Genomic DNA, 13,235 nt, shown 5'->3' with positions numbered 1-13,235 from the left:
CCACACTTTGCTCCCTCAACAAAGTTCTGAGAGGATCCTCTTTTTTGGGTGCATTAGGGGGAGCTATCTCTTCCCTCATGTCAGGCAGCAGACTGCCTTGAGACATCCCTGTGCAAGGCTACAAGTTCTTGCATGTAATAGTATAAACCTAGAAATGGAACAGCCTTGTATTATTAACATGGTGCTAGGTGACATCCCTAGCTGAAAATTCCTACAAGATATGCCAGACATAAAATTCTCTCTGAGGAGATTCCCAAAACCCACCATGCTTTTAACGATGGTTGCCAAACCAGTTCCAGCTGGTTTAGCGTGGAAGTATTCTACCGGTCAATTCTTAAAAGGGCTTAACTTGGTCTTTTCTGAGCTTTCTGGCAGACTTCAACTCTGCCATGCAAATATATTACAACGAGGTCATCAATATTTAAACAAGCATTCTGGGCAATTCTCTATTATTACTGGTGATTCCCTATCCTCACTGTCTTATATTTGCGGGTAAAATTTTCTGGCAAGTCAGAGATGTCTTACCCTTACTTTCCGTTCAGTGCCTGAGCGCTGATTGGCTCAGGCATTGACAGGAAAGTAAGGCTTGACAGCTCAGACCTTCTGGAAAAATTTTCCTCCTCCCCCTGATACCCCTTGGAAAAGGGACGCCCATGCCCTCATGCCGCCACTATCTGATTAAACATGCAACAAAATATGACACTGTGTTTTGACCCTCTGCATGTTACAAAATATAAAACATGGCGCTCGATAGAGAAAAGGTGAGCTAAACTTACTCAAATTGAATTGATACTTCTAATCTTGCAAGGGAAAGAGATAGAACTACCCACCTGAGGTGAATGTTTTATACAAATTCTTCAGAATAAACTGCAGGTAACCATCGGAAATTAAAAGCCCTGATTCAGCACCATAGTATGTCTCCAGATAGTCCTTGGGGTTAAATGCTCCTGGTAATTTGTGGTACTGAAATCTGATTCCATTCTGTCCTTTCGGAGACTGGTGAAACTCTTTGACCCTCTGCTCTGCAGCTTGTCTCTCTTTATAATAAAGATGTTTGATTATAATAGCCTAATCAAAAATTGTTTATTCCAATATGTCATGATGCACACCAATGCAAGCATTGGTTGCAACCATCTGACTTTAATTAGTGAACTATTAACTGGAAGCAGTGCAAAGTCAATGCTTGTGTTGAATCTGTCTCAAAAAAATAAATATGGCTTTCCTTGGTAATAAAAATTTCTTAGAAACCTTCCATTTCTCATTAAACAGACATTCTGGTCCCGATTTTATAACAGAGGTGGCTCAGCAGTCAGAGACCCCTGCCTCTGACCCTTGGCAATGATAAAGTCAGCTGAATGTACTACCTCTGTCATGGCTCAGCAGTCAGAGTGCTTGCCCTGTAGTCCCCAGGGTCCCAGGCTGGAGCCGGTTCAAACCCCACCTCTGACCTGGATACTCTCAGCAATGATAAAGTCAGCTGAATGTATTACCTTTACAGGGACCCCTGTCATGCCTCTGACCCTTGGCAATGGTAAAGTCAGCTGAATGTACTACCTCTACAGGGACCCCTGTTGTGGCTCAGCAGTCAGAGTGCTCACCCTGTAGTCCCCAGGGTCCCAGGCTGGAGCCAGATCAAATCCCACCTCCAACCCTCAGCAATGAATGCAGTGGCATACCTAGCATATGTGACACCTGGGACCAATCATTTTTTGACCCCCCCACCCCCCTCATCTGTATGAAAAACATGACTTTTAGTAACAAGCCACATGCCACACATGAGTACCTAGGAAAAGGTAGCATCTTACATTGTAGCCCAGGACAGGGCTCAATAGCACTCCCAGTGGTTACCACAAAATAGCACACTGACGTGTGACCCAAAATGGAGTCACCCTGCAGGACTGGACTTTAAACAGGAACAAAAATCACAAAGCACCACAATCAAAGTTCATGGAAAAATAACTTTACTCATTCTTTTCTTGAAAGTAAGTAGATTATCATTACAACTTGTAAACTTGTCAGAATTCTTCCACAGCAGCAAAAAAACAAAATATCAAAAGAAACAAGTGAAAACAGTACAAAATAAAGTTCTGGGTTTGTTCCCAGCCTTAACTCAATCCTCGCTGCAGGTGAGGATTTAGCTCTCCCTAGAGCTGATACTGCCTGTGCCCAAGCAGGCAGTTTCAAAGAAAACACAAACACAGGTCAAGGCATTTGTTCAATAGCTCTAGTGTCCAAAGTTCCATTAAAGCCTCTGGCCAGTTCAGCTCACTGCCAGTATAGGAGAGTGTCAGGTTTTGCAAAAGAAAGGCCTCAATACAGGCTTTCAAAATTCCCGCCCAGGATGATAGCAAAACCTCTCCCAAACAATACACACTCCCAGCTTACCAAAACAAAAATAGTCCCAAACAGTCCAGAGCAAAAATCACAACTCACTATTTGCTGGTAGAGACCCAGTCTACCTGCATGGCTTCAGAAAAATCAGGAGCGTACTCTGACAGACTTTCCTCACACTCCATGGGCTGTTCTTCTGGAAATAGCAGCTCCTCAGCTTGTCCAGCCTCTAACAGCTCCATGGGTATAGGCTGGTCGCTCCTGCTTGGCCCCGGGGACTCCCTAGGGAGAAAAGGTTTAAACCTTCTCCCTAGCTGACCTCCCTGTCTGTTCTCAACTGCAGGTTTAAATACTTTGGGGCAACGCCCTACTCTAGTTGAGTCAGCAGAGTAGCTGGGACCTCTTGGGCTCCCCCGGTGGTGGCTCGGGGATAAATCACCCAATTCTTCATCAAATAAATCAGGCTCCCTCTGGTGGTCACAGGATAAATTATCAGTCTCAGGATTTACATGCACCTTCCTGATTCCACCTCGGGTTTTCATTTTTACTTTTTTTCCTGAACTAACAGGGACCCTGGCAGGCATCGTGTCTGCCTGGTCACAACATACTGCAGTGAGCAGTACAACATCAATACACCCATTGTAAAACTAAACAAGCCAGACTAGTACAGATCAATCCTGCAGTCAATCCTAACAAAAAAACCATGTCTTTCGAACACATAGAACACAGAAAACACCTTCGCCTAGTATGGAATATGTAATCACAAACTAACCCCTCCCTCTTTTACAAAACTGTAGTGTGGATTTTAGTCTTGGTGGTAACAGCTCTGACGCTCATAGAATTTTGAGCATCAGAGCTGCTTCCATCACGGCTGGCGCTAAAAAACGCTCCACAGTTTTGTAAAAGGGGGGGATAAAATAGAAATACATAGACAAAGGTTAATTGAACCAGTAAGAAGTTGGACTCTGCATACAGTGCACCACAGAAACAGTGACACATGTCTCCTAAAGCAATAAATAAATAGAAAATTTTTTTCTACCTTTGTCTTCTGTGGTTTCTGCTTTCCTCATCTTCTTGTAACTCTCTTCCTTCCATCCAATGTCTGCCGTCTCTCTTCCCCTATATGCATCTTCTCTCCTTCTATGCCCCTTCCATCTCTCCTTTCACCCCCATTGGTCTGGCATCTCTCTCCTCTCCTTCCCTCTCCCACACCTCTCCTCTGCAATCCCTTTCCCTTTTTTCCCTCATTTTCCTTTTCAATTTATTTTCTGCATCTGTCTAGATTACGTTCTTACTACCCTCTCATCAATGTCCTTTTTTACTGTCTACCTAAAGCTTGCCACCTCTTTCCCTCACCCCTCCAGTGTTTCCCTAACTCATTCCTTTTCTCCCCATCATGTGCCCTCTTTTTATATATCCCTTCCTTCCATCATGTACCCTCTTTCTCCAACCCTTCCATCTAGTACATTCTCTCTCTGTCCACTTCCATTCAGCATCTGATCCCCTCTTTCTCTCTTCCCATTTCCTTCCTGCATTTGCTCCCTTATCTCTCCCATCTGCACTTCCATCCAGCATAGGCTCCCCACTACCATCCAATGTCTGCCCTTTCTCTCCATGCAAAAATTCTTTTTACAGTGGGAATTCTGATTCCACTTGCTCAAATCGAGTCCGTGGTCATGGGATTCTTCATTATTCCCCTACTGATAGAATTATTTTTATATTTTTATATATATCATTTTTAAACTTCTTTATAACTTCTTTATAACTTATTAAATAGATTTAAAAGTGTAGTCACTTATCTTAAATCCTTATCGGTTCCCCTTCCCGACGCGTTTTGAATTCCTTTTTCAAGGTCGGGGGAACTAGAAAGGAACATAAATATACATTATACCTTCTGCTACTTCTAAGAACTAAATTTCTCCTCCCAGGCTCCAGAAATTGCTCGTATGATACGGAACCATTGGCATATTGTCCAGCTTGCTATCCCTTCCCTGATAGAGTACCCTATATGCTCTTATTATCGGGGGAAAAACCTAGGGGAAAGTTTGGGCCACTACATCCCCAGGGAGGATATGACTAAAACTATGGGGAGTCATGAACCATGTGGTAGTTGCCAATGGTGTCCGTTTGTAATGGCAGGGGAGAATTGGATTCATCCGATTTTAGGCACTCAATATACTGCTAGATATAACATGAATTGCAACTCTGATCATGTTATATATTTGATCCAATGCCCTTGCCCTAAACTTTATGTAGGTCGTACTACTAGAGCTGTGAAGATCCGTTTAACTGAACATAAGTCTAGGGTGAATATGAGCTGTGAGGCTTCCCCTTTAATTAGACACTGGAGGTTATGTAAACATGGCTTGAAAGATCTGAAATGGAGGATATTGGACATGATTACTGTAGGGTGGGAGGGAGGAAATATAGAGCGCACTTTAAATCTTAGGGAACTGCACTGGATGTTCCAACTACAAACTATGGCCCCCTCCGGGCTGAATGAAGCCTCGGATTGGATGGCTCAGGTGGATTCTTGATGTATGTGTGGGCTCCCGGTGATAAGATGTTGTTAGAGTGACGCGTTATGCGTCGGGATGGTTGCTAGGTGAGAGTATGACGTAAGGGGAGGGTCCTATTTAAACACTCAGAATTAATGCCGATAGCCTGTGGCAGAAAACTGGAGTAAGATTACCCTTATCTTTTCGGTGAGTGACTGCTATTTATGACTTTTTTAGTTTTTAGAAGTAGCAGAAGGTATAATGTATATTTATGTTCCTTTCTAGTTCCCCCGACCTTGAAAAAGGAATTCGAAACGCATCGGGAAGGGGAACCGATAAGGATTTAAGATAAGTGACTACACTTTTAAATCTATTTAATAAGTTATAAAGAAGTTTAAAAATGATATATATAAAAATAAAAAAATAATTCTATCAATAGGAGAATAATGAAGAATCCCATGACCACGTACTCGGTTTGATCAAGTGGAATCAGAATTCCCACTGTAAAAAGAATTTTTGCACTGAGTGATTGTTTGATTGGTTTATAATAAGGAGTGAGTCTATTGTTTTGGTAGATGCCCTTTCTCTCGCCATCCACCCCTCTTCAATCAACATCTTCCCCCTTTCTTTCCCTCCAATATCCTTCCCCCTTATGTCTCTCCCCTTTCTCTGTACATCAATTCTATCAGCACCACCTTTCCATACCACCCTGCCCCCTTTCTTTCCCTCCACCACTCTTCCATTCCAGCAATCTTGCTCCTTTCTCTCCCTTCATTCAGCAAGGTCCCACGATGACTGTAGCTGCCGGCTGCCAATCCACCCCACTCCGACGTGCTTGCTCTGGAGTGGACTCAGCAGCCGCATGCTGGAAGGACCCGCGATGACTCGTCTGCTGGCTCTGCTCCGGAAGAAGTAAGTTACGTCGGAAGGGGTGGACCCAGCAGATGCAGGGAATTGTGGCAAAGTCCCGCAATGACTGCTCTGCCAGGTCCACCTCTTCCGACGTAACTTACTTCTTCCGGAGCAGAGCCGGCAGATGAGTCATCAAGGGACCTTCCTGCACCTCAGCGCAGCTGCCGACTCTGCTGCAGAAAAAGTAAGTCAGACGTAACGTGACCATTTATTTTTTTCATCAAAAGGGGACATCTATTAATTGACTGTGTATCCTTTCTTTCATTTCTTTCTTTCTGCACTCAGGCCCAACAATTGTCCCTTTCTATTCCCTCCTTCCTTCCTTCCCATGTCCTTAGTGCCCCCAGTGCCTCCTTCCTGTGTCCATAGTGCCCCCAGTGCCCCGTCTTGTGTCCTTAGTGCCCCCAGTGCCTCCTTCCCATGTCCATAGTGCCCCCAGTGCCTCCTTCCTGTGTCTTTAGTGCCCCCAATGCCTCCTTACGTCCCCCCCCACTGCCTTCCAGATTTTCTCCACCCCCAAAACCAGCCTGCCTGTCTGCCTACCTATCTCCCTCCCTTCCTGCTGCTCTAAAGCCAGCCAGCTTGCCTGCCTACATCCTGCACTACCTACTGTGAAAAAAAATAAATAAATAAAACACCTCTCCCCTTACTTTCTCCCGGTCCGCCTCTGCAATCTTACCTCCACCCGCCGACAAGAACTTTCCAACGTCAATTCCGGACATCGGAAATGACGTCAGAAATATTTCTGGTCGGCGGGGGAGGTAGGATTATAGCGGCACAGCCAGGGGAAAGGAAGGGCTGGAGGACCTGGCCGGCTGTGCACCCCCCCAAGCCGTGCACCGGGACGGACCTCCCCGCCCGCCCTCCCCCTTGGTACGCCACTGGCTGAATGTACTACCTCTACAGGGACCCCTGTTGTGGCTCAGCAGTCAGAGTGCTTGCCCTGTAGTCCCCAGGGTCCCAGGCTGGAGCCATTTCAAACCCCACCTCCCCAAAGATAAAGTCATCAAGGTGCTATATTGGGGCCAAATTAAATCATATTTCTATAGGATGTTTGCTTTTTCTGCCAACAGTTTTTCATATTTCCCCGTGAGATGTTTTATGTGCATACTTTATGGAAAAGAGTCATAAGGTATGCTCATAACTATAAATTAATAACAATTAACATGTATTATGACCAATTATTGATAGCAAGTCCCGATTAAATGCCAGTAAAGCAATTAAGTTCTAGGTGCAAGTGGTAGTATTCTATAACTCTTCTCTCGATGAGGTTTGCACTCTATTTACTCATGTTTTAGGAGGCAGGTTATCATCTTTCTTGCGTGCGAGAATGAAAAAATGTCCATAATAATATACCAGAGTTATGGGAGCTGGATTAATATGAGGCTGGTTAAATTCACAGCTGGTCTCACGCTATGGCTGCAAACCACCCTAAGGGAAGGTCAGTTCCCCCCGGAACTTGGCGAAATCATAATTACTCCCATACTAAAAGACCCCAAAGGCCCAATAGACAGCCCAACAAATTATAGACCAATCGCTTCTATACCTCTATACGTCAAACTCATAGAGGGTCTAGTAGCACAATATCTCGCCAATTACCTAGAAGACCACCACATCCTACACCCTACTCAATCCGGATTCAGAACCAATCACAGTACTGAAACACTTCTGGTTTCCCTACTAGACATAGCCCGTCAGCACCTCAGCAAAGGAAATAAGTTACTAATCATCCAACTCGATCTTTCAGCAGCATTCGACTTAGTTGACCATTCCATACTACTCCAGATACTAGATGCCATAGGAATATCAGGTAATGTTCTCAACTGGTTCCAAGGATTCCTCAAAACAAGATCATACAGAGTCAAGTCAAATGATCTTCTATCCGACTCATGGTCAAATCCCTGCGGAGTTCCACAAGGATCCCCTCTATCGCCCATACTTTTCAACCTCTTCATAGCATCCCTAGGCACGGCCCTAGACGCCCTAAACATTACATCCTTCAGCTACGCGGATGATATAACCATCCTCCTCCCCTTCGACATTCAAGACCCCACCTCCAACGGACGTCTGAAAACAACATTGGAAACTGTAGAAAAATGGATGACGAACCACAAGTTAAACTGAATGCAGAGAAAACCAAATTCCTACTACTAGAGAAGGAACAAAAACCATCCCTAACAGAGCTAGATGTATACACAATCAAATATCCAATACAGAATACTCTCAAAATTCTGGGAACACACCTAGACAGAGGCTGCACAATGCAAACACAAATACACAAAACCATAAAAAAAGCATTCTTCACCATGCGAAACCTAAGAAAAATAAGAAAATTATTTTCCAAAGAACACTTCAAGATCATTGTACAATCCCTCATACTCAGCTCCTTAGATTACTGCAACAGCCTCTACCTACCTTGCCCAAATACTATGATAAAACAACTACAGACCGTTCAGAACACAGCTATTAGACTCATCTACTCGCTCAGCAAATTCGACCACGTCACACCCGCCTATGTAGACTCTCACTGGCTTCCGATAAAAGCAAGAACTCAATTCAAACTCTACTGCTTACTTTTCAAAGTAACCCATGGTATGGCCCCCAATTACCTGAACAACCGTCTTTGCTGCTACCGACTACCCAGATCAAGAAGAACTCAGAATCTTTTCACCTTCCCCCCTCATAATGGTACCCGATGTAAGAAACTTTACGACAGCCTTCTAGCAACTCAGGCAGCGAAAATTGACCCCACCATCACCAAACTGATGATCAAAACAACAGACATCAAAGTGTTTCGGAAAGAAATCAAAACATTTCTTTTCAAAAAACACGTCCTTACTTAATATTCCCCTCCCCAATCACACATGCACTCTCCCCAGCAAATAACACACTAGTCATCCCCTTGAACCTCATTTACCAAAAATATCCAAACTCCTAAATAAGCATCTCCCTTAGGTATCCATTTAACCTCCTAAATAAGCATCTCCCTTAGGTATCCACTCAACTGATTCCTTCAAAGTTAGGTATCTTTCTTCAGTTGCCTATATTGTTTTCCCCACTGAACCTTGTAACTACTTGAACCCTGTCAAGCTATTCTATCGATAAATCCAGATATCTTATACTTGTATTTCTATACCACAACATGTAATTTACTTAAATCGTTGTAATGTAATTCTCTCGGTAATGTCCTGATCTCTTTTAACTGTAATCCGCTTAGAACCGCAAGGCACAGGCGGAATAGAAATCACAAATGTAATGTAATGTAATGTAATCGGTTGCAGAAGCTCATAACCTGTTTCAGGTATTGCTTTCTCCAAAAACTCCTTGTGCAAGGGAAAAGGAGAGAATTTTTTCTGGCCGACTGTGTAATAATTACCTCCTAGTACTCCACCTGTTACTAAATACCCTCCTGGTTTCAGCAATGATGAAATATTTTTCAGAACACAATAGAAAGAGTCCTCGTCCTTGCTAGCAACTTGCAAACACAAAAACGAGAGCAGGCAATCTGCTGCAGGCAGCAGCAGCGGTTCCAGCGGGTTGCTCCGAGTGACATCACACTTGAGAATGCGTTTGACTGTTCCTCTCACTTTGGCTTCCTTCTGCATCCACTTGTCCCTGTGAAGGAAAATAATCTTTATCCAAATCATCTTCATATCAGATTTTAATGGGAATAGCTGATGTAGGCAAATTGCAGGCAGGTATTGGGCAAATAATAAAGATTTCTTACTAGAATCCTGCAATACAGGGAGTGGCCCTAATACTGCTGGCATTGAACTATATTGATGTTTTTTTGTGGTGCAGGAGGTTTGTACTGATGATGGTAATATCTGCTGTGTGTTTGCCAGTGTTGATTTGTGATGCTGGTGGATAGGGTGATGGTGTACAATTATGCTGATAGTGGTAGAATATTATGCTGTTGCTGCTGACTGTGGTGTGGAGGTTTGTACTGCGGGTGGTTGTATCTGTTATGAATGTGCTGACGGTGGTCTGTGGTGCTGATATGTGGTGCAATGGTGTTTTATGGTGATGGGAGATTAATCTCAAGTCAGTAGTAGGATTAGGTGGTGGGGGTGCTGAGGATGGTTTGTGGTGCTGATGCATATGGTATTTTAGGTGCACTAGTATGACGGCATATACCTCCCGTCATCAAGAACTTCAGATCTGGAGAAGAGTTCCCTGGAAGGAAACTATTATAGGAAGGCCGTTTGAGAACAGGGAATAGCCTTGGGAAGAATTATGGCTACTCATATACATTCAGATTACGTACCAGAAAGACACCCTTTTGAGGGGTTGCAAAGGACCCTGAAAGGAGAGGAAAACTCAATACCCTATAAGGAGTGACTGGAGTGACAATGTTGCTCACAAATATATTGAACAGAATTGACTCCAGCACCGATCCCTGAGGCACTCCACTACTCACCTTTCCTTCCTCTATTTACCACCTCTATTAAACTCTGTTAACCACCACTCTCTGATGTCTGTCTGTCAACCAGTTTCTAATCCAGTTCACCACTTTAGGTTCTAACTTTATCCTATCAGGTTTATTCAAGAGCATCCTATGAGAAACCACGTCAAAGGTTTTGCTAAAATCTAAGTAAATTTCATCTAGCACATGTTCTCAATCCAATTTTCTGGTTGCTCAGTCAAAGTATTCAGTCAGATTCGTTTGGCACAATTTACCTTTGGTCAAATCATGTTGCCTTGGATCTTGTAACCCATCGGATTCTAGGAAATTCACTATCTTTTCTTTCAGTAACGCTTCCATTACTTTTCCAAAAACTGAAGTGAGGCTTACTGACCTAAACTGAGGCTTCTTCTCTGCCTCTAACTCCAACTGGTCCAACTTCAGCTTTTGAATGACCTGGAGCGTCATTCTCTGTTAAATGCTTCTTAATCCGGGTTTCAACCTTATTACAGTACAGAAACTGTGTTACCTGCGATTCTTGATTTTCTCCATAAACTACTTAGTAAGGGCAATAACAGCATTATTAGTTAGTGGACCATAGAAAGCTGGAATTTTTGGACATGATTGGAGTATGAAATAATGTTTATGCATGGTTTCAGGGATTTCTCTCTTCTCAAACTTATCAAGTAAGAATGAATAATGTTTATTCTGCTAAGTGGTCCAATCCATGTTGTGTCCCACAGGGTTCGCCGCTCTCTCCTCTTTTGTTTAATGTCTATCTTTCTTCTCTTGGTGCTCAGTTGGGTAACTTAGGATTAAAGCTATTTAGCTAAATAGATGACATCACTATCATATTACCATGTATATCATCATTCTCTAAAATAACTCATGTAGTAGAGGAAGCATTTAATGTGATTGATGGATGGATGATATCTTCTGTCTTATAGGGCCCTCAACCACCAGAGGTCACTCGCTGAAAGTCAGGGGAGGGAAATTTCATGGTGATTCCAGGAAGTATTTCTTCACCGAAAGGGTGGTCGATCATTGGAACGAACTACCTCAGCAGGTGATTGATGCTAACAACGTGTCAGATTGTAAGAGAAAATGGGATATTCACGTGGGATCTCTAAGGGAGTAAAGTCAAGGGGGGTGGGTCATTGGTATGGGCAGACTTGATGGGCTATGGCCCTTTTCTGCCGTCATTTTCTATGTTTCTATGTTTCTATGATGTTAGAATTTAGATTAAAGCTTAACTCTGAGAAAACAAAATTCTTCTTCATCTCACCTCAACAGAACATTGAAAAGAATTCTATCACTTTGAAATCTAGGCAATATCTGATTTACTCAACTGTTAAAATATTGGGTATCACTCTGGATCAAAATCAAATTATGTGAAACCAAGTTGATACAGTTGTCTTTAAGGGAGTTCAATATTTTGTGGAAACTTCATACTCTTAGAGCTTTTTTTGAGTTTTCAGCTTTCACGACATTGGTACTAAGTCATTTGGACTTCTGTAACATTGTTTACTTGGCAGATATCAAGAAGAATTGTGCTAGATTGCGTATAATTTAGAATACTGCAATGAGACTCATATATGGTCTGAAGAAATCCGATCACATAATGTGCTTCTATCGTGAATTGCATTGGTTACAGCACCTCACTCCCACCCCAACCTTGGCCACAGAGTACATAGAGGAGCTTAGAGCATGTACTCTGTGACAGTTAAATGCTAGGAGCTGGGCCTCCTTTCACAAAAAAGAGGCTCTGGATGGAGGGTGAAAGGGGACCAAATCAGAACTAATCTAATGGAAGTGGAAAAGACAAGGATCATGTTTGAATTCAAAAAAGCAAATTTAATAAAAGTAAAGTATAAAAAAAGAGAGAAGGGGCCTAGAGAGAATCAAGATGGCGACAAAGTGAGTCACGCTTTCAAGTGGCTCCTGCACTTTACTAGCGAATCTAGCTTTTCCACAGAATCTTACCTCTTAGCATGACCAAGCGCAGGGGTAAGCAGAGAAGCGTTCTTCCTGCCTCCTCTTCCACTTTTTTGATGCGACAGGCTGTTCCAGTCGGAGTGGGCGCATCTGCTGACCGAGGTGGACAGACCTCGGTCTTGGAGGGCGAAGTTTTGCTTAGCCCTTTGGGGCCTGGAGTTCCTCCGCGTCCTGGGACGATGTCGGGGACGCCTTCAACAGCACAGGAAGCGCCGGAGCTGATGTCTCCATCAGCGTTGCAGGTTTCACCCCTGACCCTGGATATGGACTATAGCTTGCCGACTTCACCACAGCCGGCTTTAGAGTTCGGAGGAACTGGAACCCGGAGTGAAGCAGGGAAGGATGAGGCAAAACCATCTGGGAAGCCCCCTGGAATGTCTCTCCCTGCTCCCCTGATAAGACCAGCGGTGATCAACATGGAGGCAATCTGGAGTGGTTTGGAAACTTTGCATAAGGTATGCTCCCAGTTTGTTGCCTCAGTATAGAATACTAATTTTCAATTTAAAACTTTTGAGAAATTCCAAAAACAGTCTGATAGAATGGACAAATTGGAGAAAACAGTGGCAGAAGTGAAGGTTTCTTCTAATTTACAACTGAAGGAAAAACTTTTGCTCATTAGGAAAATAGAAAATTTGGAAAATGCAAATAGAAATTTGAATTTAAGATTCTTAAATTTTCCTGTCTCCAAATTTCAATCACCTAGAGACCTATTTCATTCTTTTTTTAAATTCAGTTCTGAAATTTCCTGAAAATAATATGCCACTGTTACAAAAGTTATATTTCATTAATTTGCCTAAAGAGGATAAAGAAAAAGGAGAAGCAGCACCAGGAGAATTGGATCTCACTGGTATGCTGGAAACATCTCAGGAGGAAATTCTGGGCAGAGCCATTTTATTGGTGACTTTTGTTTTTCTTCAAGATAAGGATGCAATTCTTCGCCTATTTTATAGGACTGATAATGTGGAATTTCATGGATTCAAAATTTTAATTTTTCCTGATGTATCGAAGTGGACACAAGCCAGACGTAAGAAATTTCTGGCTTATTGTCAACCCGTTTTGAGTTCCCTTGTAAATGTTGCATTACATATCAGAGT

General features: G+C 43.0%; 1 protein-coding gene across 1 annotated transcript in view; it reads right to left on the bottom strand.

Annotated features, from left to right (window-relative positions):
- LOC117347584 (nicotinamide N-methyltransferase-like) overlaps window positions 1-10,614 on the bottom strand; it is a 41,139-nt gene extending 30,525 nt beyond the window's left edge. The window contains exons 1-4 of the mRNA XM_033918702.1: window positions 10,541-10,614; window positions 9,118-9,356; window positions 1,599-1,651; window positions 831-1,068 (exon numbers count right to left, since the gene is read on the bottom strand). Of these exons, the coding sequence (XP_033774593.1) occupies window positions 831-1,068; window positions 1,599-1,651; window positions 9,118-9,356; window positions 10,541-10,614 (604 nt within the window). The remainder of the gene's footprint in view (window positions 1-830; window positions 1,069-1,598; window positions 1,652-9,117; window positions 9,357-10,540) is intronic.
- Between the last annotated feature and the right edge of the window lie 2,621 nt (window positions 10,615-13,235).

The sequence above is a fragment of the Geotrypetes seraphini genome, chromosome 13 (assembly GCF_902459505.1).
Source record: "Geotrypetes seraphini chromosome 13, aGeoSer1.1, whole genome shotgun sequence".
NCBI classification, from domain to species: Eukaryota; Metazoa; Chordata; class Amphibia; order Gymnophiona; family Dermophiidae; genus Geotrypetes; species Geotrypetes seraphini.
The sequence above is the reverse complement of the archived record's forward strand: the minus strand, read 5'-3'. Positions and strand labels throughout refer to the sequence as shown.